A 20,805-nucleotide genomic window follows, 5' to 3' on the forward strand; every position below is an offset into this window, starting at 1 on the left:
ACAAGTGGCACCAGGCTATAGCTGGGGAGCACAGATCTGATTTTGATTGATGGAGAGGTCCCATGAGAGACACCCTGTGGTCTGGCAGAGCATGCAGCTGGCAGAGATGCTGCAGGAGCATGCAAGACCAGTGGAGCATTGGGGAGAAAAGCAGGAGCAAGGAGGTTCTCTGGAAAAGATGGGTAGGGAAGGAACGAGAGACATGGGATTTGGTGAAGGGCATTGGGTAGAAGGACGTGGAGGAGGGATTCAGGAATGTGGGTCACAGAGTGGCAGTAGTGAGCCAAGTGTTGGGTTGAGGGAGCAGGATGTTACTGTATGGTCACAGCAAGCATTTCCAGGCTGCAAGAAGGTGGGTGCAGTCTTGGTTTGAGCCTTCTCCCTCTCTCTTTTTCCCCGCTCCTCCCAGCACTTCCATGAGGCTGCATACATGGCAGATGACCGTCAAGACCTCCTCAACGCAATCAATGAGTTCTTGGACTGCAGCATTGTCATCCCCCCATCCGAGGTGGAGGGGAAAGACTTGCTCAAATCCATTGCTACCTTCCAGAAGTTGCTGCTGATGAAGAGGAAGGAAAGGGAGCAGAAGTCCATGAAGGAGGGGGCTGTCCAGGAAGCCAAAGGTCTCTCCACTCACATTTGGGCAAAAGAGTTTGTGCCTAGTGCCCTGCGTGCCCCAGTGGGCCCTCCCCTCACAGAGCCTGGCAGAGGGGTGAGCGGGTCTGGCTCCTGCAGAGGGCAGCGGGGAGGGGGGCAAGGGGGTGTAGGACAGTGGCTGTGGGCAGCTCTGGCAGTTGGGGGCAGCTGGAGGCAGTGGGATGTGCAGCTGCAGGGGGTCAACACTGCTGGAGGAAGGTCTCCAGCGGGTATGGGGGAGGGGGAAAGCCCAAGGGCAGACCTGCATTCTCCGCCTCAAGCCCTACCTTCCATGTACCTCCAGAGCTGTGTGAAGTGAAAGCTGAGGAAGAAGAGGAGGAAGCTGAGGACGACCCTTTGAAGCGGACCGGGATATTTTTTGGAGGTCTGGTTCGGGACATAAAGCGCAGGTACCCCAAATACCTCAGTGACATCAGAGACGCCTTGCACAGCCAGTGTCTCGCAGCCGTTCTCTTCATCTACTTTGCTGCTCTCTCTCCTGCCATCACCTTCGGGGGACTCCTAGGTAATGGGCCTGCTTTCTGGTCTGCTCTTTGCACGCTGGGACACTGGCTGTGTCTGTGTGATGCTGTGCTGGGGTGGGCTTTGGTGCTGCTCGCTCTGGGAGAGCAGCAGTGCTGTGCCTCAGCTGCTGCCTTGTCCCCTCCCTGCCACTTGGCCTCTCCAGCCTCGGCTCCCCAGGCTCCCTCTGTGCTCCCTGCCCAACGCAGGGGACCTCTGACTGATGGGACGGGGACCTGCCTCCTCCGTCTGGAGCTGTGTCTGCAGCCTGCTTGCCTGTGGTGACGGTGGTTTTGTTCAGGCTTTAACACTCACATGTTGTTCTCTTTCCCAGGAGAGAAAACTGAGGGTCTCATGGGGGTCTCCGAGCTGATAATCTCCACCTCAGTTTTAGGGATACTCTTCTCCCTGCTTGGAGCTCAGCCGCTCCTGGTCATTGGCTTCTCAGGGCCTCTGCTGGTGTTTGAAGAAGCTTTTTACAAGGTACACGTGAGGCAGTGTCTGTGCTTGGCACTTGATCACTCTGCCCTTGTGCTGGAGAGGGCAGCAGGCGTTTCTAAGCTCTTCAAAGAGTCTTTGGTGGTGTGGACTCCTTGGTTCCTGCCAGGCTGCCTTCACCTCAGCCGGGGCTGGTTCTGGCTCTGCTAACCCTTTGCATGTCACGCCACAGGGACTTGTTGCTGTATTCTGTGGTCTGACCCTCTTGAGGTGTGACAGTGGTAACAACAGTCCTCTACTGCTGTGAGGCGAACATCAGCCCCCAGCCCTGTGCTGCAGCCTATCCTGGCACCATGACCACTTGTAGCTGCATCCTAAAATACTGGTCCATAATACCTTATTGTTCTTGGGGCTTCCTTTAAAGACCATTTCACAACCTCTACCCATGTGCAGAGATAACCTGGCCAGCCAGGATGAACATGTTTTTTTCTCAAGTAGCATAACCTCTTCACTGTTAAAAGCATCCCTGCGTCACCATACTTCCAAGCAGTGGGTCTAATCCTTCTCCTTTTTTTCACGCTCCTAGCATGCCTGAGCTTTTAAAGCACGTTTTTTCCTACAGCTAGATTTTCACCTCGATGTGTCAAGAGTTTGGAGCTGGTGATGCCATTGCAGTGGGAATTTTTCTGCTCTCCTGTGACCACATTTCTCACTGACTGCTTTTGCTTTGCCCAGTCATTGTGTACAACAGTGTACCTCAGCTCATAGGGAGGGCACTGTCTGTGGTGGTACCTAGGAGAGCTGCAAAGGGAGGGGTGTGATTTGTGCTGGAAGTAGTTGGTGGTGTTGTGTGTGAGGGAGGGATGTGATTTGTGCTAGAAGTAGTTGGTGGTGGTGTGTGTGGATGATCAGAGGCAGTGGAGATGGTCTGTTCTATGGTGACAGCTTGGGGGCTTTTCTCCTGTGTGTGTACACAGGGTACCATATGGGATCATGCCCCAGCTAACATGGCCTTTATGCAGTGAGACAACAGCAGGCTGCTCAGGCTCTCCTTTGTGGGGAACAGGCTTGGGCTGTTGAGTGCATGGAGCAGTGGAGAGCTGTGTTTGAGTAATGGCATCTCCATATGGGTGAGATGGGGAGCATCATGCATGGGGTGGCTTCAGCAGAGAGTGAAGAAGGTACCATTACAAAGACTGGAACAGTAAAGACCTGCTTGGTGTGATCTGGCTGGTGTTAATGCAAAGTCTGCAACTTTACATGTGACCCCAGCCCTGAGTTCACTGTCTCTGTGCTGGATGCCCGAGCAGATGTTGATCTTTTTTTCAGGAGAGTCTTTGATCTTAATGGGGAGCAGATGTGGGAGGCAGCCTAAGGAGCCATGAGTAACTCCTTCCCCTTTCCATTTCAGTTCTGCCAGACACAAGGCATTGAGTATCTGACAGGCAGAGTGTGGATTGGTTTGTGGCTCATCGTCTTCATCTTCATTATTGTGGCAGCTGAGGGAAGCTTCTTGGTGCGCTACATCTCGCCCTTCACCCAGGAGATCTTTGCTTTCCTCATCTCCCTCATCTTTATCTACGAGACCTTCTACAAACTGTACAAGGTGAACCTTCCCCAGAGAGATGAGCTGCTGCATCTCTTGATCCCCCAGGAACCTGCTGCTTTAGTGTACAGGAGGTAGGGGAACAGGGCCAGCTCAGTCACAGCTTTCCTAGACATTCTGCAGAGCAGTTCTCTGTTGGCCTCTCATGCCCCAGCCCAGCTCGCTCCTGTGCCACCACAGAGACTGGCAGGATGAGCCCTAATGTCTGTCTCCCCTTCTTTTCCTGCAGGAGGCTTAAAGAGGGGCCACTTTTCTCTCCCCAGCCCTCTCCAGCTGGGTAGTTTGCGAGGCAAGGTGACAGATGCTGGGATTGTTTGCACCCACCATCTATTGCCCTCACCTCTCCACAGAGCAGGACATCTCCGCTTCTCCTTGCCCCCAGTAGTGACAGTGCCCCCTGCCTCTCCTTATGGTGACAGCGACCGCTGCTTCTCTCACCTGCCCAGGTGTTTGCAGAACATCCTCTGCTGAAGTTCTACCCACCAAACGTGCAGAGCGGCCTGAATGCCAGCATGCTCTCTGCGGATGCGATGTCACTGGGAATCAGGATGCAGCCCAACACTGCCCTCCTCTCCCTCATCCTCATGCTAGGCACCTTCTTCATTGCCTTCTTTATGCGCAAGTTCAAGAACAGCCGTTTCTTAGGAGGAAAGGTGAGAAGTTAGTGGGACCCAGATGTTAAGGACAAGGGTTGTGCCCAACAAATAATGCTTCTTGCTACAGATCTTTGTTCTCCAGAGCCTTTGGACCATCCCTTAAATAAACACTAGCAATCCCTTAAATACCATGCAGAAGGGATGGTAGCCTGCCATAGGCTCCAGACCGGAGCTGGCACTTGGTGATGGTATCTGCATTGTCCTTCTACAGTGAGCTTTGCCAAGTGAGGTGTGCTGCAAAGTCCTCTGGACCTTGGGAAAGCTTTAGCTGGATACAAGTCTGTTAAACTAGAATATAGGAGGAAGAGCTTACAACTTGTTCCCTTTGGACATGCAGAGCATCCGTGTAACACCTGGAGCACCATCCAAATAGGCTCATAGGAGCAATTAGCCAGTCATTTAAAAGTGGCTGGAGGACTGTGTTGTGTGGGCAGTGGGATGTGCAGCCGTATGGGTCAAGGCTGAGGTCCCTTGCCCTGGCCAGCAGCAGTGCTCAGGTTTGCCGTGGTGCTTGGCCCCATGTGGGGCTTCGCTTTGCTGCAAGCTTCCTGTAGCAGGGTGGGTGGACAGAGCTGGCCCGTTCCCTTTGCAAGCAAGGGTGTTTGTTCTGCAGGCTCGGCGGATCATCGGAGACTTCGGAATCCCCATCTCCATCCTGGTCATGGTGCTGGTGGATTACACCATCACTGACACATACACGCAGGTATGGTACATGCAGGAGGCACCAGCGCTGCCCTCAGAACCCCTCCTGTGGCCCAGCAGTGATCCCTGCCGCACCATGGCCTGCTCTTGTGCAACAGGGGTTTTGTATTTCCTGCCTCTTTAGTCATAACATGCTCTAGCATATTTGTGCTGCTCTTGACTACAGGCTACAAAATATTTTGATCGCTTTGCCTCAAATACAATGATCTTTTTTCCCAGTTTATGCACAAACTTAAATGTTATCAAACAGACCCACATTACAGGTTTCCTTTCTCCCCCCTTTTTAGTAGATGTGTAGTTACATATTTTTGTTTTGTTATTTTTTTCAACTGACATTGGAGAGAGGGTGAAAGGTAGTTCCTGTTCAGCATGCAAGCTGTGTTTCCAGACAGCTCAAGCCTTAATGGAATCCAAATGCATTTCTATTCATTTAAATTTCAATGAAAAATCTGGTTTTATCAGACGTTAGTAAAATCATGCACTTTGTTACATTCTTTTCATACCCTTCTAGACTTCTGCAGTTACTATCAAAAGCATTATCATTTCAGTATTAACTCAGCATATGTACAAAGCTTTCTGAGAAAATGGCACTTAGTTATACAGCTTAGCTCAAGTACAAGCATTCCAGGAATATAATTCATACTTATGCTGATTAACATAAATGCAAATCATAAACTCTCCCTGCAGTGCTCACGCAGGCAGATAGCAAGAACTGCTGTAGAGCATTGCAGAGCTGAGAGTTCAAATGCTGGTGAACGCAGGGTCAGGGTGATGTACAGCTAGGAGTCTGTGTGGTCTCTAGTGGGAGCACAAACTTGTTATTCCCTCTGACCGTGATCGGAGTAGGGTCATTTCCAGAGAATGTGGCCACTTCTGGGGCTCACACTGCAAAAACAATACTGAAAAATGTCTCAGAAAAAGCTTGGAAAGTCTAAAAAGCCACCTCAGAGAAGGGTAGACAAGTTCAGGCACTTGATTTGCCCAAGCAGAGGTCAAGGAGCATTTTAACCCTGGTCTGCAAGCACTGACATGGGGGTGCTGTTCCTGAGGGAAGATACTTCCTTGGTCTCTTGGACAAAAAACAAGGGAATTCCAATAGCTGAAAGGAAATGAGACAGGCCTATGGTAGTGCACATGGGATTTTTTCACTGAAGGGGATTATCCATGAGAAAGTCCTGCTCGGGTCAGGGTGGCTGTCCTGTCATCTGAGGCATTCAGACCAGGAAGACCAGGAGGATCAAGGCTGTCCTGTGTGAGGCTGTGGGCATGTGTGTATTGATGACTAACTGCTGGGTTTTGCGGCTACACCTCCAGAAGTTGAATGTCCCCTCTGGCCTGTCAGTCACATCTCCTCACAAGCGTGGCTGGTTCATTCACCCCATGGGCAGCAGCGGGACCTTTCCGATGTGGATGATGTTTGCCTCTGCCATCCCTGCCCTCCTGGTCTTCATTCTTATCTTCATGGAGACACAGATCACTACGTGAGTACCTCCCCCACCAGTGCCAATCATCACTAGCCCATGGGTAGGTTAGGCTGGGATGGGTGCTGGTGCTGTTCATGTGGCAATGCAGCTGGCATCCCAGTGGGACAGCAAGGGCAGGATTCTGGCCATTTCATAGAATCATAGACTGGTTAGGGTTGGAAAAGACCTTAAGACCACCTAGCTCCAACCCTCCTGACATGGGCAGGCACGCCTCACACTAGACCATGTCGCTGAAAGGCTCCGTCCAGCCTGGCCTCGAACACTGCCAGGGATGGAGCATTTACCACTTTTTTGGGCAACCTGTTGTAGTGCCTCACCACCCTCACAGTAAAGAACTTCTTCCTTATATCTAACTTGAACTTCCCTTGTTTAAGTTTAAACCCATTATCCCTTGTCCTATCGCTACAGTCCCTGATGAATAGTCCCTCTCTGGCATCCTTGTAGTCCCCCTTCAGATATTGGAAGGCTGCTATGGGGTCTCCATGTAGCCTTCTCTTCTCCAGGCTGAACAGCCCCAACATTCTTAGACTGTCTTCATACCGGCGGTGCTCCAGCCCCCTTATCCTCATGGCCATCCTCTGGACTTGCTCCAACAGGTCTGTCCTTCTTATGTTGAGGACACCAGAACTGTACCTTCTTGGGTTCTGCCATCGTCTCTTGGCTCCCCCTCTGGCATAGTGTGGTGGGGACCCACCCTCAGCCAAGCACAGGAGGAAACCTCTAACCTGAGGTTGACAGCCACCATCTCTCTCCTCTGCCAGCTCCTTCTTGTCCCCATGTGCACTCTCTCCAGGGAGTGAATGTTGTCCCCTGCTGCAGTGCTGTTCCAGGGCACTGGGCTGAGAGTGGCACTGACCTGAGCTGTTCTTCCTTCCAGGTTGATTGTTAGCAAGAAGGAGAGGAAGCTGCTTAAAGGCTCTGGCTTCCACCTAGACCTGCTGCTTATTGGCACTATGGGGGGGCTTTGCGCACTCTTCGGGCTGCCCTGGCTGACTGCAGCAACAGTGCGCTCCGTCACCCATGTCAATGCCCTGACGGTCATGAGCAAGGCCATTGCACCAGGAGAGAAGCCCAAGATCGAGGAGGTGAAGGAGCAGCGTGTGACTGGAGTGCTTATTGCTGCTCTTGTTGGTGAGCCTCTGCTTGGGTGGAGGAGGGGTGAGGTCAGGGTTGACCACTTGAATCTCCTAGCAGTATCCCTGCCCCACTGGCCAACCTGCGCTCTGCCCCCTCGCTGAAGGACATCCCTCACCTTTATAGAGCTCTCCTCTGGCAGCCTTTGGTACCCTGCCATGGTCAGTCCAATATGCAACCCTTCCAGCTAGACCCATCTTGAACTTCCTTTCCCTTGCACCACAGGACAGAGAGGAGGCGGGAGAGGGACGGAAGCCGAGGTGCCTTGCGGAGGGGCTGGCATGGGACACACCATGTCCTGATCTCTGTCTGTGCAGGTCTGTCCATTGTGATGGGGAACATGCTGCGGCAGATCCCACTGGCTGTGCTCTTCGGCATCTTCCTGTATATGGGGGTTACATCGCTCACTGGCATCCAGCTCTATGAGCGGCTGCTCCTGATCTTCATGCCATCGAAGCACCACCCTGACCACACCTATGTTGTCAAGGTGAGCATAGGCAGGTTGTAGGGAACCAGATAACAAGGAGCAGAGGAAGAAGAGGCAGGTGAGGGGACGATGGTGCTTTGCTAGATTGATGCTTGGCTTGGTGACCCCCCTTGGCTGTGAGCTTGTGCTGAGAAGTAAGTGCAAGCTATGCATAGAGGTGATACAACACTAGGATAGTGTGCTGGTAGGCTGCACACAGGAGTGTCTTGCCAGGATATTGTAAGGATGGACTGTCTATGGGAGTGATGCATTGCTTGAGTGGATGTAGAGACACTGCACTGCTGGGTTGCATGGAGGCTGGTGTGTAACGGAGTTCTGTCTTCTTGTAGAGTACAGACAGGTAGAGCGTGCAGCAGTGTTGTGTTACTGTACTATGCTATGCAGAAGGGTTATGTCTTGCCAGTTGGTTCTTCATTAATCTGTGTGGAAGGATAATGTGTCCTTAGTCTGGATTTACCTCCCTAGGTGAAGACCTGGAGAATGAATCTCTTCACCTGCATTCAACTGGCCTGCATTGTGCTGCTCTGGGTGGTGAAATCTACAGTGGCATCCCTGGCCTTCCCCTTTGTCCTGATCATGACAGTGCCATTGCGACGCTTCGTGCTGCCCCGCTTCTTCCACGACAGGGAGCTCAAAGCTGTAAGCAGATAACTGTCTTCACAGTCTAGTTTGCGAGACTGGAGTGAGGTTGAGGAGATTTGGCAGACTGAAAGGCTAGGAGATCCTGGGCTGGCAAAGCCTTGGCTTTCGCTGCTGATGTCTGGGGGTCTTTGTTCAACAGCAGTAGGTGGGTGGATAGCTTCCTTAGAGCTTGTAGCCCTGGGTGTGCAGTGTGGGATGGATGAGCACCCTAGAGCAATGAGACAGAGGATCCTGCCACACAGAGGCCTGGAATAAGGGTTTCCCCTTCCATCCTCCTCCCCATTTGTGGCTTATTCATCAAGAGACAACCCATTTCCCCACTGAGACAACAGCAAGGACAGCCCAGCAGCACACCAGAGCCTGTGGCTGCTTGGTACAGGAGCATGTAACCACAGTGCCAGGGTGCTGGCAGCTCTTTAAGTGCTGCCAGTATCCTGAGCTCCTGTTGGAAAGCAGCCTGGAGCAGCACCCAGAAGTGGGTGCTGCCAGCAGGGGAGGACCTGCTGTGCTGGACCAAAGCGCCAGTGGTGGGGCACTGTCAAACAAGAACTCTTCAGGAAAGGGCATCAGGCTGGGGACACATGGATGGGCACAAAAAGGAGACTGCTGGGAGGGGAAAGAGCAAGAGCTTTGCTCTTCGTAGCGCAGCCCAGCTGCCTGGCTTTCTGTGTGCTGGTCCCTCCATGCCAGGTTTGACCCTGCGCTGGGGGTGGCTGTGGCCTTCACAGCCCGGTGTCTTCCTCTCCACAGCTGGACTCAGAAGATGCGGAGCCAAACTTCGACGAGGACGGCCGGGATGAGTACAACGAGCTGCACATGCCTGTGTGAGCTGGGGGCTGCCCTCCCCGCTCATGGGACAGGCTGCTCACGCCTGCTCATCCCTCCCAAGGACTAACTGGGGACTTGCCGTGAGTCATGCAATCTCTTGCCTGGACCAACGAATGGCTGTTCCATAGCCCTGCAGGAGGCAGCCCCGGCTCCTGCTGCCCCATTGCTCGCTCAGCAGAGGCTATGAGTCTCTCTCCTCTTGGACCTGGTGGGCTGAGAGATGCCTCTCACATCACAGAACTGTGTGGGTCCCGAATGCCCATGGGTCGGGGGTCTGCCCCCTCCCTGCTGGAGGCAGCCTGTGCCTGGTCTCCCGGTGATGAAGGTGATGAGCCATGCCAGCTGGTGCCACCGTGTCTCCCTGCACTACCATGAAGCTTGGGTGTCTCAGCACCATGTGCCACCGAGCAGTCACAGAGATGGGCTGGATGCTGCCTGCGGATGGCCAGTGGGCTTCTCCCAGGCCAGCAGCCTCCTTGCTCAGCTGGCAGATGCCTTGCTCCTGCTCCCTCTCCTCCTTGCAGGAGGGCTCATGCTGGGCCTGTGCCACAGACCCTGGCCCATGAGGCTGCTGCAGCCTGGCAGATGGGCAAGAAGGGACCAGTACCCTGGCCCTGTCCTCCAGACCATCATCTGTCCAGTCACCATCTCACGGGACTGTTTTCAGCTCTTGCTTGGCATGGTGGAAGCTGTTTGGTTCCTCCCGATTTTCCCAACCTTCTTTCCACAAGAAAACTGCACATGAAGGGGAGGCTGGTGATAAGCAGGTATCCTGAAGCCTCGAGTGCCTGTCCTCTTGCAGGGATTAAGAGGAGTCCTGTGCCATTCTGCACCTCCACAAAGGTTGCAGGGGTAAAAATTCATCACTGGGCTGCATCCCAGTTCTTGATTCTCACGTTCCTGTCCCTGAGAACAAACCGTATTTAAGAAGCTGTACAAGAGATGTAGTGCTGCAGAGCAAAACAGTCCTTTGGGTGCCCTCCCTTTCCCTGTGCAGTGATCCACTGGGTCTGGCTCCCTGCAGCCCTATGAGAAAGTCACTGAAACCTCCAGCCCTCATTCTGCTGCCATACCGGGGTGACCTTTTGTGTCCAGGGGTGCCTTCCAGGTGGGAAGGAGCAGCATTCAGCATGTCTGGCACTCAGCCCCCTTCACCTCTGGGCAGTTCCGAACACCTTTCCACCTGGCAGAGCTGTCCCCTGGGGTCTCCCCTCATTCAGAGCTGCCCCAGGAACTGCTGATGGTTCCATTGCTGCCCCCATTGGCTCTGAGGGTAGTGCCAGAGGAAAAGGGTACCCCAGCCTCTCCCTGATGGTTGGAGCCAGAGTGGCCTTCTGGAGGAGGCTGGGATGCTCACTTCACCATTGCATTTGGGACAAGCTGCTGCTCCAGTTCCTATTTATCAGCCTGGCTCCTGCCAGAGATGGTGGGTGCTTCATCACTGGGAGGGTCCAATGCCTTCTGCGGGAGGCTGCAGAAATATCCCACCAGAGAGAGAAACCTTCACCCGCAGCAGGTTCCTGCCCCACAGCCTGGCCCCTCCACAGGGCCTGGGGCAGAGAGACAAGTGTCTCTGTGTGTCTGTGGCCGTGTGTGTCCTGTCCTCCCCGTGTAGTGTAGGAGGCCTGTTGTCGCTGTGCATTGTGACTCCTCTGACTGTAGTGGAAACAGCTACACCAATAAACTCTTCACAGGAACCATGTCTGGCTCTGCTTCTGTTTGTTAATTTGCAATAAATTAAATTGATTGAAACTTCATGACACAAAACTGTTCTTGCCCACAACAAGGCCCAGCTGGAGAGGGCACTGTCCCTTGCCACCCACTACCAGCACAGAGGTAGGCTCTCCACCACCATCCCCAAGCAGGCTGGGGATGGCTCAGCTGGAGGCCCCAGGCTGGATGCTGGAAACAGGAGGCTGAGCCCCATATTTAACCAGAAACATGTAACATGCCTGCTTGCATCCATACACACATGCATGCGTGTGCCTCTGCTGAGCAGTGCTCAGTGCCCATCTCCTTACCCAGGCTGTAGCTACGTGCCAAACACCAGGGCTATGGGCTGAGCATGGAGGAAACATCTCATTAAACACACGTTCCCTCCATGTTTTCTTCTCAGGCGGGAGCCAAGCCAGGTCCCCGTGAGCTGCTGGCTGCCTGCAGCACACGTGGTGATGGGTTGGATGTCCTCCAGTTGTGCTCTCCCGGGTGCTGCTGCTGGGAGTAGGTGGTGGTACCACCTCCTGCGGTCAGGGTCACCATCTGCTCCTGGGGCTGGCCAGTGCCATGGGGCTCTTGTCAGAGGGCTGAGGCTGCCTGGGCACAGGAGTGGCGGCCATCCTGTTTCTGAGCTGGGCCTGCTGTGGGGTGGGCAGTACCTGGCCTTGCAGCATCCTCTCCAGGTCCCGGCAGTGCTGCTGAATCTGCGGGAGAGGAGGCAGCGCTGTCCAGCCTTTTCCGTGCAGCTCTCCTGCCCATGGTAGTGCCCCCACTCATCCTGGGACACAGGGTAGGAAGCACAAGCAGAGCCAGTGTGCACCCCTTACCTCATAGATCCTCCGGATGAGAATGGGCCTGACCTCCAGCTCCAGCAGCCAGTCGGCCTCCAGGATGCTGTGGTGGTACTGCTCCAGCTCCAGCCTCTTCTGCAGCTCCTCAGCCAGGGCAGCCTGGTGCCGGTGACCTCTTGTACGCAGGCTTTGCCGGGGCCAGGCCCGCTCTGTCCCCTCGCCCTGCTGCTGCAGGCGCAGGACGCGGATGTGCTGGGCGACATGGCGGATCTGGGCACGCAGGGCAGGTGCCCGGTCCCTGCGGCGCAGCAGGGCCAGCAGCTCCTCCTGGCTCTCCTGCAGCTGGGCTCGCAGCACCCCAGTACTGTTGCCTACACCCAAGGACTGCAGCGGGACCAAGAGGTTGGGCAATCCACTCAAGTGCTGGGGGGCCCTGCTGTGCAGTAGGGGCTGCACACTGCTGGGAGGCAGCCCTGCTCTGCCCTGCACTGGTGGCTGCTGTGGTAGTGATAGTGATGGTGATGGTGGCAGAGAGAGGCTGTATCTGCTGCGGTGGAGATGGACCCACTGCTGGGCAAGCTCTGCTGTGGCCAAGCTCTGGTAAAAGATATCAGGGACCAGCCGCAAGACCTTCACAAAGGGCCCCACACTATCAAAGCCGCGCAGGTCATGCAGGCTTCGAGGGCTGAAGACCTGCTCGCTGAGGGGCCCCCCCTGCAGCAGTAGCCCCCAGTTACGCCGATGGCTGAAAAGCTGTGTGGCCAGGCATGGGATGGATGCGGGGCAGGCAGCTGGCTCCTCGTGCATGTACAAGTTCTCACAGAGTGGGACCACTACCCTGGTGTCAAACCTCTCCTTCAGCATGCTCAGGTGGTGCAGATAGGAGGCCAGCCAGCCCACGTAGCTGGCGACGCCAGAGCTGGCCACACCAGGCTGGCACTGGGCGAGCTTCTGCAGGTGCTGCCAGCTCTCCACCTGCCCTGATGGGCTCCGCAGCAGCACTACGACCAGCACATTGTACAGGCTGCGCAGGTCGAAGCCCTGCTGGCACTGCTGCACATGCCTCACGAAGGCATTGATCTCCTGCTCGAGGGCAGAGTAGAGGGCTTCCATGGGCCACGGTGATGGAGAAGAGGCAGCCAGGATCACAGCTCACCCACACGGTCCTGGGCCCTGGATGGACTGGAAAACACACTGCACCAGTATGTGATGCATGGGCTGATGCAGGCAGGATTGCTGCAGGGGCTTTCGTTTGGGTCACAGCATGGGCTCAGTCAGCAGCCGGTGCTACCAAAGGCTGGCATGGTGCTTTGAAGGATGACACATCTGGCCAGCTCGTATGAGCTGGTCCCGGTTGCTCTGCTGGAGAGGAGACAGCAGGTGGGTCAGGAGGAGGGCAACAGGGACAGGCTGGGGCAGGAGGAGTGAGGGAGCTGCAAGGGGTGATCCCAGTGGGGTACACCCACTTTTGTGGCACCAGACGAGAGAGACGCTGCTGGGTGCTGCCACACCAGGAGCACACTGGACCACAAAATGCTAGTGCAGTGTTTGGAGAGGAGCAGAGAGTCTGCCTGCAGCCCAGCAGGGAGAACACTCAGCCCACAGCCCCCCGGCTGCCCAGGGGATGTTCTGGCATGAGGCACGTGTCCTCCTGCTCACTGGAAGGGGAAAAGTTGTGCCAGACCAGGACTGTGTGCTGACCGGCAGTCTCTACCACCTCTTTGTTGTTTGAGAACAAGTGTATCTTTACAAAAGTAAGCAGACACCCTCACCAGAAGAACTAAAAATAGGAGGTCTGTTCCCAGAATTGTCAACTCTATAATTTTAAACCATTGTGTGTTTAGGCAAACTATTTGGGTTTCTGTTTCTGCCACCCAGGTTCAAGTACACTCAGGCTATCTGCTCCAGTTATTTTCATTCTCCACAGCCAGGAGGGGCTGGCACATCTCTGTTGTAAGATACCACTGGCACCCCTTCCCACAGCTGTGTGGCTGCGAAGTTAAGGAAGTTGCTGGCTAAGACCATCTCCACCAAAAAACTGGGAAGCAATGCCACTGGCAAAGTTTCCCCTTTCCCTGTATATCTGTAAGTCTTTGCCTAGGCTTTGGTGTCTGCTTTTCAGGCACTCAAAATACAGTAAGATAAATGTAAAACTCCTTTTTCCTCTTCCCCATGAGGAGGGGTTTGCGAGCCCTGCTCCTGGAGTGGGGCAGGTAAAAATGGCAGGAGGTGTCAGCACAGCAAGTTCCACGCAATGCAGGCTGGCAGGGCGAGAGCAGCTTCAGTTGCATTCACCTTCCCCAACGAATGTCTGCAAGTGAGTTTAAATGTGAGTTGCACCAGTCTGGGGAGAGCAGAGCTGACGCTGCACATGAAGCCCCAGAGACCAGCTAAAGAGCAGCTCCAGCCCATGGGTGCCAGGGTCCAGCTCACTGTTGCAGATGCTGAGGGCTGAGGATCACCACTGCCAAGCACCGGTGACCTGAACATTCCTGCTGTGGCTCCAGCCCCACGCTCTCTGCCCCCTCCTGCCCTCCATCCACCTCCCCTCTGCATCACTTGAAAGAAGGGACTCACCAGCCCCAGGAGAGGCACCAGGGAGAGGAGAAAGTTCTCAGCTGGGCCCTGCTGCCTGCCAGAGGAGGAATCTGTCCTCCTTGGGCACGACACAAACCTTCCTCCCTATGGGAACGGCAGGTTCAGACATGTCCCTCATGCTGGAGCCAGCCTTCCCCAGAGCTGGTTGCCAGCCCCACGGGCATTGCCTTGAAGCTACTGGGGAGACATGCAGCTCCCTCCAGCCCCTCTCTTTCACACAGGTCTTTGCAAAGGACTTTTTTTCTTGCAGGGATGCCTGAATCCTAGGCACAGGCTTGGATAGCATATTTCTTCGATACGAGTGAGTATTCCTGTGCACAGCCCTGAATTTGTCCTAAAGGCTTGTCTGGCCTTGATAAGAGAAAAGCTCCTTAGCCTTGGGCAGTTTGCTGCCTTCCTGGTGCCTTCCTACTGCCTTGTGCCCCTGCCCTGTCTCTCCCAGTGCACCATCTTTGCAGGGCTCCTCAGCCCTCCGGCTGGCTGAGGTGCCTGTGCTGGAACTCCTCCCCAGTGGGACTCTAAGGAGATGTAAATGGCCTCTCCAGGGAGTGAGAAGGGGAAATGGGAGCAAATCCTCTGTTAGACACCGCTGACAGGCACAGCATCCCTGGAACAGGGGTCTGACCCCAGCAGTTCCGCTTCCACCTCTACCTGGTTGCCCATGGGAGCAGGAGCCTTGACCACAGTCACAAAGCTAGCCAGGGCTGCGCCCAGCCCTCCAGCCCAGGACCCCGTGGGGAGGGAGACAGGGGCTCCTTGGAGCACTTCAATGAGCACAGTGCTGGCACACTTCTGTGCCTGTTCAAGGTTCCCCTGTCTGGGTGAATGCTTTTGGCTGAGGTGCAGCTACCCACAAGATGCCGTGTCTTGCTGTGCAGAGGTGCCTCACATGAGCTCCCCTGCAGAGAGGGGCAATGCTACTGTAAAGTCAGAACAGGGAAGGCTCAGCCTGAGGTGTGAAATGTGGCTGCCAAAGCTTCTTCCCCACAGGGAGCAGCAGGGAGGTGGGCTGGCACCCATGGGGTTCCTGCCTCACTCAGAGGCAGCCACGCAGGAGTGAGAGCAAGAAGTGCTGAGCACCAGCGCTGCACAGCATCCCCCATCGCTCATGCCAGGTTGCTCTGTGATCTCCCGGGCCATGAGCTGCCAGATGTGACCTTGCTGCTGAGCAGGACAGAAGGGTAATCCTCGTCTTGTGACTTCGGCAGAGAGGGGACGCTTGTGATCTCTGCTGCAGGAGCTCAGCTGGATGATTGCCTTCATCTATCAGCCCAGTGTCCCTGGAGGATGTCCCCTCCCTCCAGAACACAGGGTACTGCAGCATCACTGGAGTGGGAGATGCTGGGGAGTGGCTGGCTCCTGCTGTGACAGGCTCTCGTCCTCAGCAGGGACAGATGGCCAGATGCTGGGGCTGGTTCCTGGTGCTTTGTACTGGGCCTGCACTCACTCGTTCATCCTTAAACAAACCTCGAAACTGGGTGCTCTGGCAGACAGAAGGTGTTCGCGCTAGCACAGCACTGCCTGCTCCTTGGGTTTGCTAACCCAGCAGCTCAGTGTTGCAGGTTGCCTCCTGGAAATTTATAAGGGACACATATATCAAAAGAGGGCATGGATTCACATCGTTTTGGCTGCAGGTGCACAGCGAGGAGAAGAGCTCACTCCTTTAGCATAGAAATTATTTGCAGGCTGAAGCTGCACCGATCAGGAAGAGGAAATGTAGTGAGCCATGGCTACTAGCATCCATCATCAGACCTTGGCCACGGCCAGGGGTAGTGATATGACATGATTTAACCTCTTCACTCGCTTGCCTGGGTTTGTTGTGCAGCCAGAGACAGAGAGCTAACCCTGTCTGGTAGAACAGCCCAGTTTGGGAAGCACCTGCACCACAGCTGGCTGACACACTTTCTAGAGCGTGAATCCCGCAGCAATGGTATGTGTTAGCAAAGCCCTGCTTACACATCTAGTTGAGCAGAATCCACAAGGCTGTTTGCAACACAGCCATCTGTGACCTCCACAGCATCACAACATCCTTGCCATTAATAGCAAGGCTTGGTCTGGGTCAAACAAAAGCAGGGCAGGCTTAATAGGAGAGGAAATTAGGTGGATGCGCTTGGCTGGCCTCATCCCCACATGTTCCTCCTGTAATTATAGCCTTGTGCAGCTCAGCTCTCTTATTCAGCAATCTTGCAGCCAGGAGTGCATTTCTCATGACCGAGGTGTAAAAGCCACACATACATAGCTATGTTTTGGCCCCAAGCAAACCTGCAGCAGCACAGAGGTAGCCGTGGCAGGGAACCTCAGCTTGTTGCTGCCCGGAGCGGGACATGTGGCCCAGGATGTGGCAGAGAAAGGAAGGAAGGGTTGGGCTTGGGGAACAAGACCGGGATCCCTATCTGCAGAGAAAGCTGGAGGCACCTGATTATGGTTTGGTCCATCCAGCACAGCCAAGTGCAGATGGGCTGGTAGAAAGTCACAGCTAGTGCTGGCCCCAGTGACGCAGCTTGGAGGATGCTTCAGAGGCCAAAGGGTGGCATGCAGTGACAGTGGTGTGGATGCTGGGAACATCCATCCTCCAGGCCCATCTGCTCCAGCTCTCTGCTCTTGTGCTCAGGCTGAAAATGAAGAAGACATCCTGTTTTCCTGACCTACAGAGAAAGGGCAGCCCTGGTGGTCATTCCTGCTCTTGGATGAGATAAAAAGCTTTTCCTGCTGCGGTCAGACTAAGCAGGAGTTCAGCTGCCCTTGGGGTCTGCAGTATGCAAAGGCAGTGCTCTGTGTTGTGGTGAGCTGGGCTCACTGCTGATGATGGCTGAAGTGAGATGGGAGCCAGTGGGGTGCCCAACACAGATAAACACCCCCCACTCCGTGTTGCCCCCCTTACAAGGAGAGCTCCCACTCACCTTCCTGCTCTGGGGGAGCAGGTGCCGCAGTGCTTGGTGTGATCCTTTGAAATCCTCTCCAGGCAGTCTTAATCACATTCCTCTGGAGCAGGGACACATCTGGCACAAACATGATCCGGTCTCCAAGGAGCCTGGGCTAATTCCTGCTGCACAGCCCCAGAGAAGCCCTGAGCAGGGAGAGCTTCGGCACAGGTTTGATCGCCACCATTCTTACCTTGGAGGGGACAGGGCTGGCTTGTGAGCAGCAGGGCAGGAGGAAAGATCCACAGCTCTGTGCTGAGTTTGAGCAGTCTGAGACTGAGCTGTGGCCGGGCTCCCTGCAGTCTGGGAATGGGAGACAGAGGAACTGCCCTTTTCAAGAGTTGATTTGTAAGCTGATTTCAAGCAATTGTGAAACTGGAGCGGGGAGGGGGCTAGAGCTGCAGGGTCAGTGTGTGCCCTGCTGTGTGTCTCCATCCCCTCCCACCTATGTGGGCTGCATCAGAAGAGTGCCTCAGTGTCTGGTGCTCTGCAGGATCAGGCCACTCCTGCAATGGGACACACTTGACTTTTGGCTGCTGCTTCTCAGTAGTTCTCCCCCTTTGGAGAACCGTCTCCTGGCTGCCCTGTGCAAGGGGGATTTTGGTGGCCCTGGCAAAGCAGCAGGGCCTCATGGAGGGGACTGCCATGGTGGCAACGTATGGCAGCGCATGGGTGCCCTCCTCCTGCATCCGTTCTTCCCCATGCCCTCAGCTGGGTCCAAGGTATCCTGCCTCTGCTGTTGGCTCTCCTGAGTGAGATCATCTCAGGGATGATGTTGGAGATCAGTCCCCCACCCTATGAACACTGCTCTGATAAGCCACTGGGGCGGTGGCACCATGGCCCAGGTGTCACAGCTCATTTCCTTGCAGGCAATGGGAGATCAAGCTTGGCTGATACTCACCGCCTGCGGCAGGGGCATGCTGGCCTGCCCGCCTCCCAGCCATGTGCCAGACCCGTGGCAGAGGAGGAAATTAGGATATTGTCTGCTGTCCAGGAGGAATTCCTGCCTCGGCTTGTTCCTGCCAGTCTTCTACTGACTTTCCCTCGGCATGGAAAACCCAGCAGGAAGCTGACTCACTGTCTGCTGCCGCCACAGCTGGGTGCAGGGTCCTGCTGCCTGCAGCACCAGAGGGCTGCTCCTTTCCTTGATGCAGCAATACTTCATTGCCCAGACCCCCAGTACCCGCCTGCCCCAGCTCTCCTCTGCCAGAGCATGGCTCTCTGCCGACAAACAGAGAACAGCCATGGCACCGCAGATCCTGTGCCATCAGCAGCTGGGCTGGCAGGAGAGCTGGAAGCTCGACAGGTTGCTGGCATCGCTGTCGTACATGCAAGCAGTGCCACTGCACCAGGCTCAGGGCAAGAGGCAGCCCTGAGGCAGGGAGAGGAGCTGATGGGTTGGAGAGGGGTCCTGGGCTTGTCCTGCATGGGGGTCCCATGCTAGCCCTCGTTGACTACTTCATGTTCATCATGTTGCTGATGTGACAGCCAGCCTTGGAGCTGCCGGGGAGGCAGAGGTAAGGTTCCAGGCACATGGTGATGGCAGCATCTGGGTGGCAGCGATGGCGAATCAGAACTCACCTGCTTGTCAAAGACCTGTGAAGAAGCAGATGGCTGTAGCCCTTCCTGGTGAGCAGCACTGAGAGTTAGGAGACAGTTCAGACACCACCGTTTCCAGCTGGGCTGTATGAATGTAGGGCTAGTGATTTAAACCCGTAATAGAAAGGAGCAAATATGAGTGCATTTAGGTTGCTTTGTGTTTGCTAGGAATAAGTTTGCTGCTAGCTTGTCACTTCATTGTCAGATCTTCCTTGACATACTGCTGTGAGGGTCATGCCTTAATGGGCAACCTAGCCTTGGATGACAGGAACCACCACCAAAGTTTCTCCACTGGAGAGGTCTGGAAAGGGGCATCTGGCGCTGGAGATGTGTGCTGGTGGTTCTGCAGGCAGGCAGGCAGAAGAGGTAAAGGAGAGGTGTGCTCCTCAACTTTCCCATGGCTGTGAGGAGCTCGTCAGCCCTCTGTGGTGACCATCCAGTAACTGAACAGCCAAAATGGTCTGCAGAAGCAGTAGTAGCAGAGGAGGAACTGTCCTCCTGCAGGAAGAAGGCTGGTGGTGGGCAGAAACAGCCTGACGACAAATGCATGGCTGCAGAGAGGATTGTAAGGACACATTGTTGTTGAGTTGATCTAATCCCCTTCACTCACAAGATAATTGGCCTTGCAGACAGAAGCATTAGATGTGAGTTACGGGCTGTAGTTAGGCTTCTGACGCCGTCTTGCATGATGTTTTCATAAAACAGGAAAAGTGGCATAGATTAAGCTAATCCAGCGCAAGTGCAAAAGAGGCTGGGTAGTCTATGCCCAGGGTAGTTCTCCATGGTATGGTATCAGAATGGAAGGACACACTGACAGTGAGTCATACATTAGAAATCCTTACCAAAAGGTCCAGATAGTGAAAGTGGAAGAGGCTGGTGGGGTGGTCATCATGGGTTAGGCAGTGGCCTAGGTGTGGCTTTGTCTTGTGGCGGAGGTTGGACAAGATACTGTGATCTCCCTCAGAACTCTCTCTGTGTTTTTAAGTAGTTAAAAAGCACATAATTGACAAAAATAACAAAAAAAAAAACCACCAACAAAAACCAAAACCAAACCCCAAACTTGTGTTGTCCCCCCTCTCGCTGTTAGATCTCATTTCTTTCAGAATGAAGAAATAATTTCTTACTGCAAGAAACACCCTCACAGCATAGGCTCTCGTGAACTATGACGATATGGCCACACTTTTTTGACAAACTTCACCCAGCCTCTTGCTCTATGCCAGCTCTTCCAGATCTCAGAGACATGATTTTGAAGCTCTGTCAGGATGCTTGTTAACGGTCTTTCTCACTATATCCTGCTATGGCAACCTGCTGAAGGGACCCCAAACCCCAAAGGTTAGCTATTCCATGCGACATGAGTTGTGCTTCCAAAACCGGCACTTGGCTGCTATGGCTATGTGCAGAGGCGGTCCCTCTTCCCTCCCGCGGATCCGCGGGCAGCAGCGGCTCCGCCGGCGCCTCCCGCACCCCAAACCTTTCTCAGCATCACCACCCCCCGCACCCCGAGCTCCCCCCAGAAGTGTGACCAGCTCCCCTCCTCCCAAATGCTCAGCACACTCCAAGCCTCAACCCCCACCGCCACCATCGCCGCAGCGGCCGCGCTCCCCGCGCCCCGGGGCGGAGCGGAGCGGGGCGGCCCGGCCGCTCCCCGCTGCCGGCGAGGCGGAGCCAGCGCGGCGCGGGGCTGGCGAGTCGTGCCCGCTCAGCCGCGGCGATGCGGCGCTGAGAGCCGGCCGGCAGCACTGTGCGGGGCGAGACCACCGATGGACGCCGCTCTTCGCCAGGTGGGCAGCGGCGGGGACCGGCGGCGGCAGGGGGCTACCCTCCTGCCTGCTCGCCCCTGCTCGGGGGCTGCGGCAGGCGCGGGAGCCGGGCCGAGGCCGGCCGGCAGGGTCAGGTCCCGGGTGGGACTAGCGCCGGGGCTCCGTGCTCAGGGTCGGGGCTGCCGGGCGCTGCCCCGGGCTGGCTGCCCCCGGAGCCGAGGGCCGCTGCCCCTCGCCCGGGCGGTCCCGGTCGCACTTTTCTTTGAGCGCTGACGTGCGGCGGGT

The 20,805-nt window shown here is 55.3% G+C and overlaps 2 protein-coding genes across 6 annotated transcripts in view; both read left to right on the plus strand.

The window, feature by feature from the left end:
* Positions 1 to 10,835, plus strand: part of SLC4A3 (solute carrier family 4 member 3) — a 34,969-nt gene extending 24,134 nt beyond the window's left edge. For all 3 annotated transcript variants that reach the window (XM_030487207.1, XM_030487208.1, XM_030487205.1), the window contains exons 14-24: positions 410 to 623; positions 941 to 1,162; positions 1,493 to 1,641; positions 3,008 to 3,202; positions 3,649 to 3,855; positions 4,472 to 4,561; positions 5,875 to 6,041; positions 6,922 to 7,175; positions 7,496 to 7,665; positions 8,131 to 8,304; positions 9,058 to 10,835. In XM_030487207.1, coding sequence (XP_030343067.1) covers positions 410 to 623; positions 941 to 1,162; positions 1,493 to 1,641; positions 3,008 to 3,202; positions 3,649 to 3,855; positions 4,472 to 4,561; positions 5,875 to 6,041; positions 6,922 to 7,175; positions 7,496 to 7,665; positions 8,131 to 8,304; positions 9,058 to 9,135 — 1,920 coding nt within the window. In that variant the 3' untranslated portion in view covers positions 9,136 to 10,835. The remainder of the gene's footprint in view (positions 1 to 409; positions 624 to 940; positions 1,163 to 1,492; positions 1,642 to 3,007; positions 3,203 to 3,648; positions 3,856 to 4,471; positions 4,562 to 5,874; positions 6,042 to 6,921; positions 7,176 to 7,495; positions 7,666 to 8,130; positions 8,305 to 9,057) is intronic.
* A 9,629-nt stretch (positions 10,836 to 20,464) lies between these two features.
* The window catches only part of LOC115608793 (unconventional myosin-X-like), a 94,430-nt gene continuing 94,089 nt past the window's right edge, over positions 20,465 to 20,805 (plus strand). For all 3 annotated transcript variants that reach the window (XM_030488118.1, XM_030488119.1, XM_030488120.1), the window contains exon 1: positions 20,465 to 20,541. In XM_030488118.1, the coding sequence (XP_030343978.1) occupies positions 20,521 to 20,541 (21 nt within the window). In that variant the 5' untranslated portion in view covers positions 20,465 to 20,520. The remainder of the gene's footprint in view (positions 20,542 to 20,805) is intronic.

This window comes from Strigops habroptila, chromosome 5, assembly GCF_004027225.2.
Source record: "Strigops habroptila isolate Jane chromosome 5, bStrHab1.2.pri, whole genome shotgun sequence".
NCBI lineage: Eukaryota > Metazoa > Chordata > Aves > Psittaciformes > Psittacidae > Strigops > Strigops habroptila.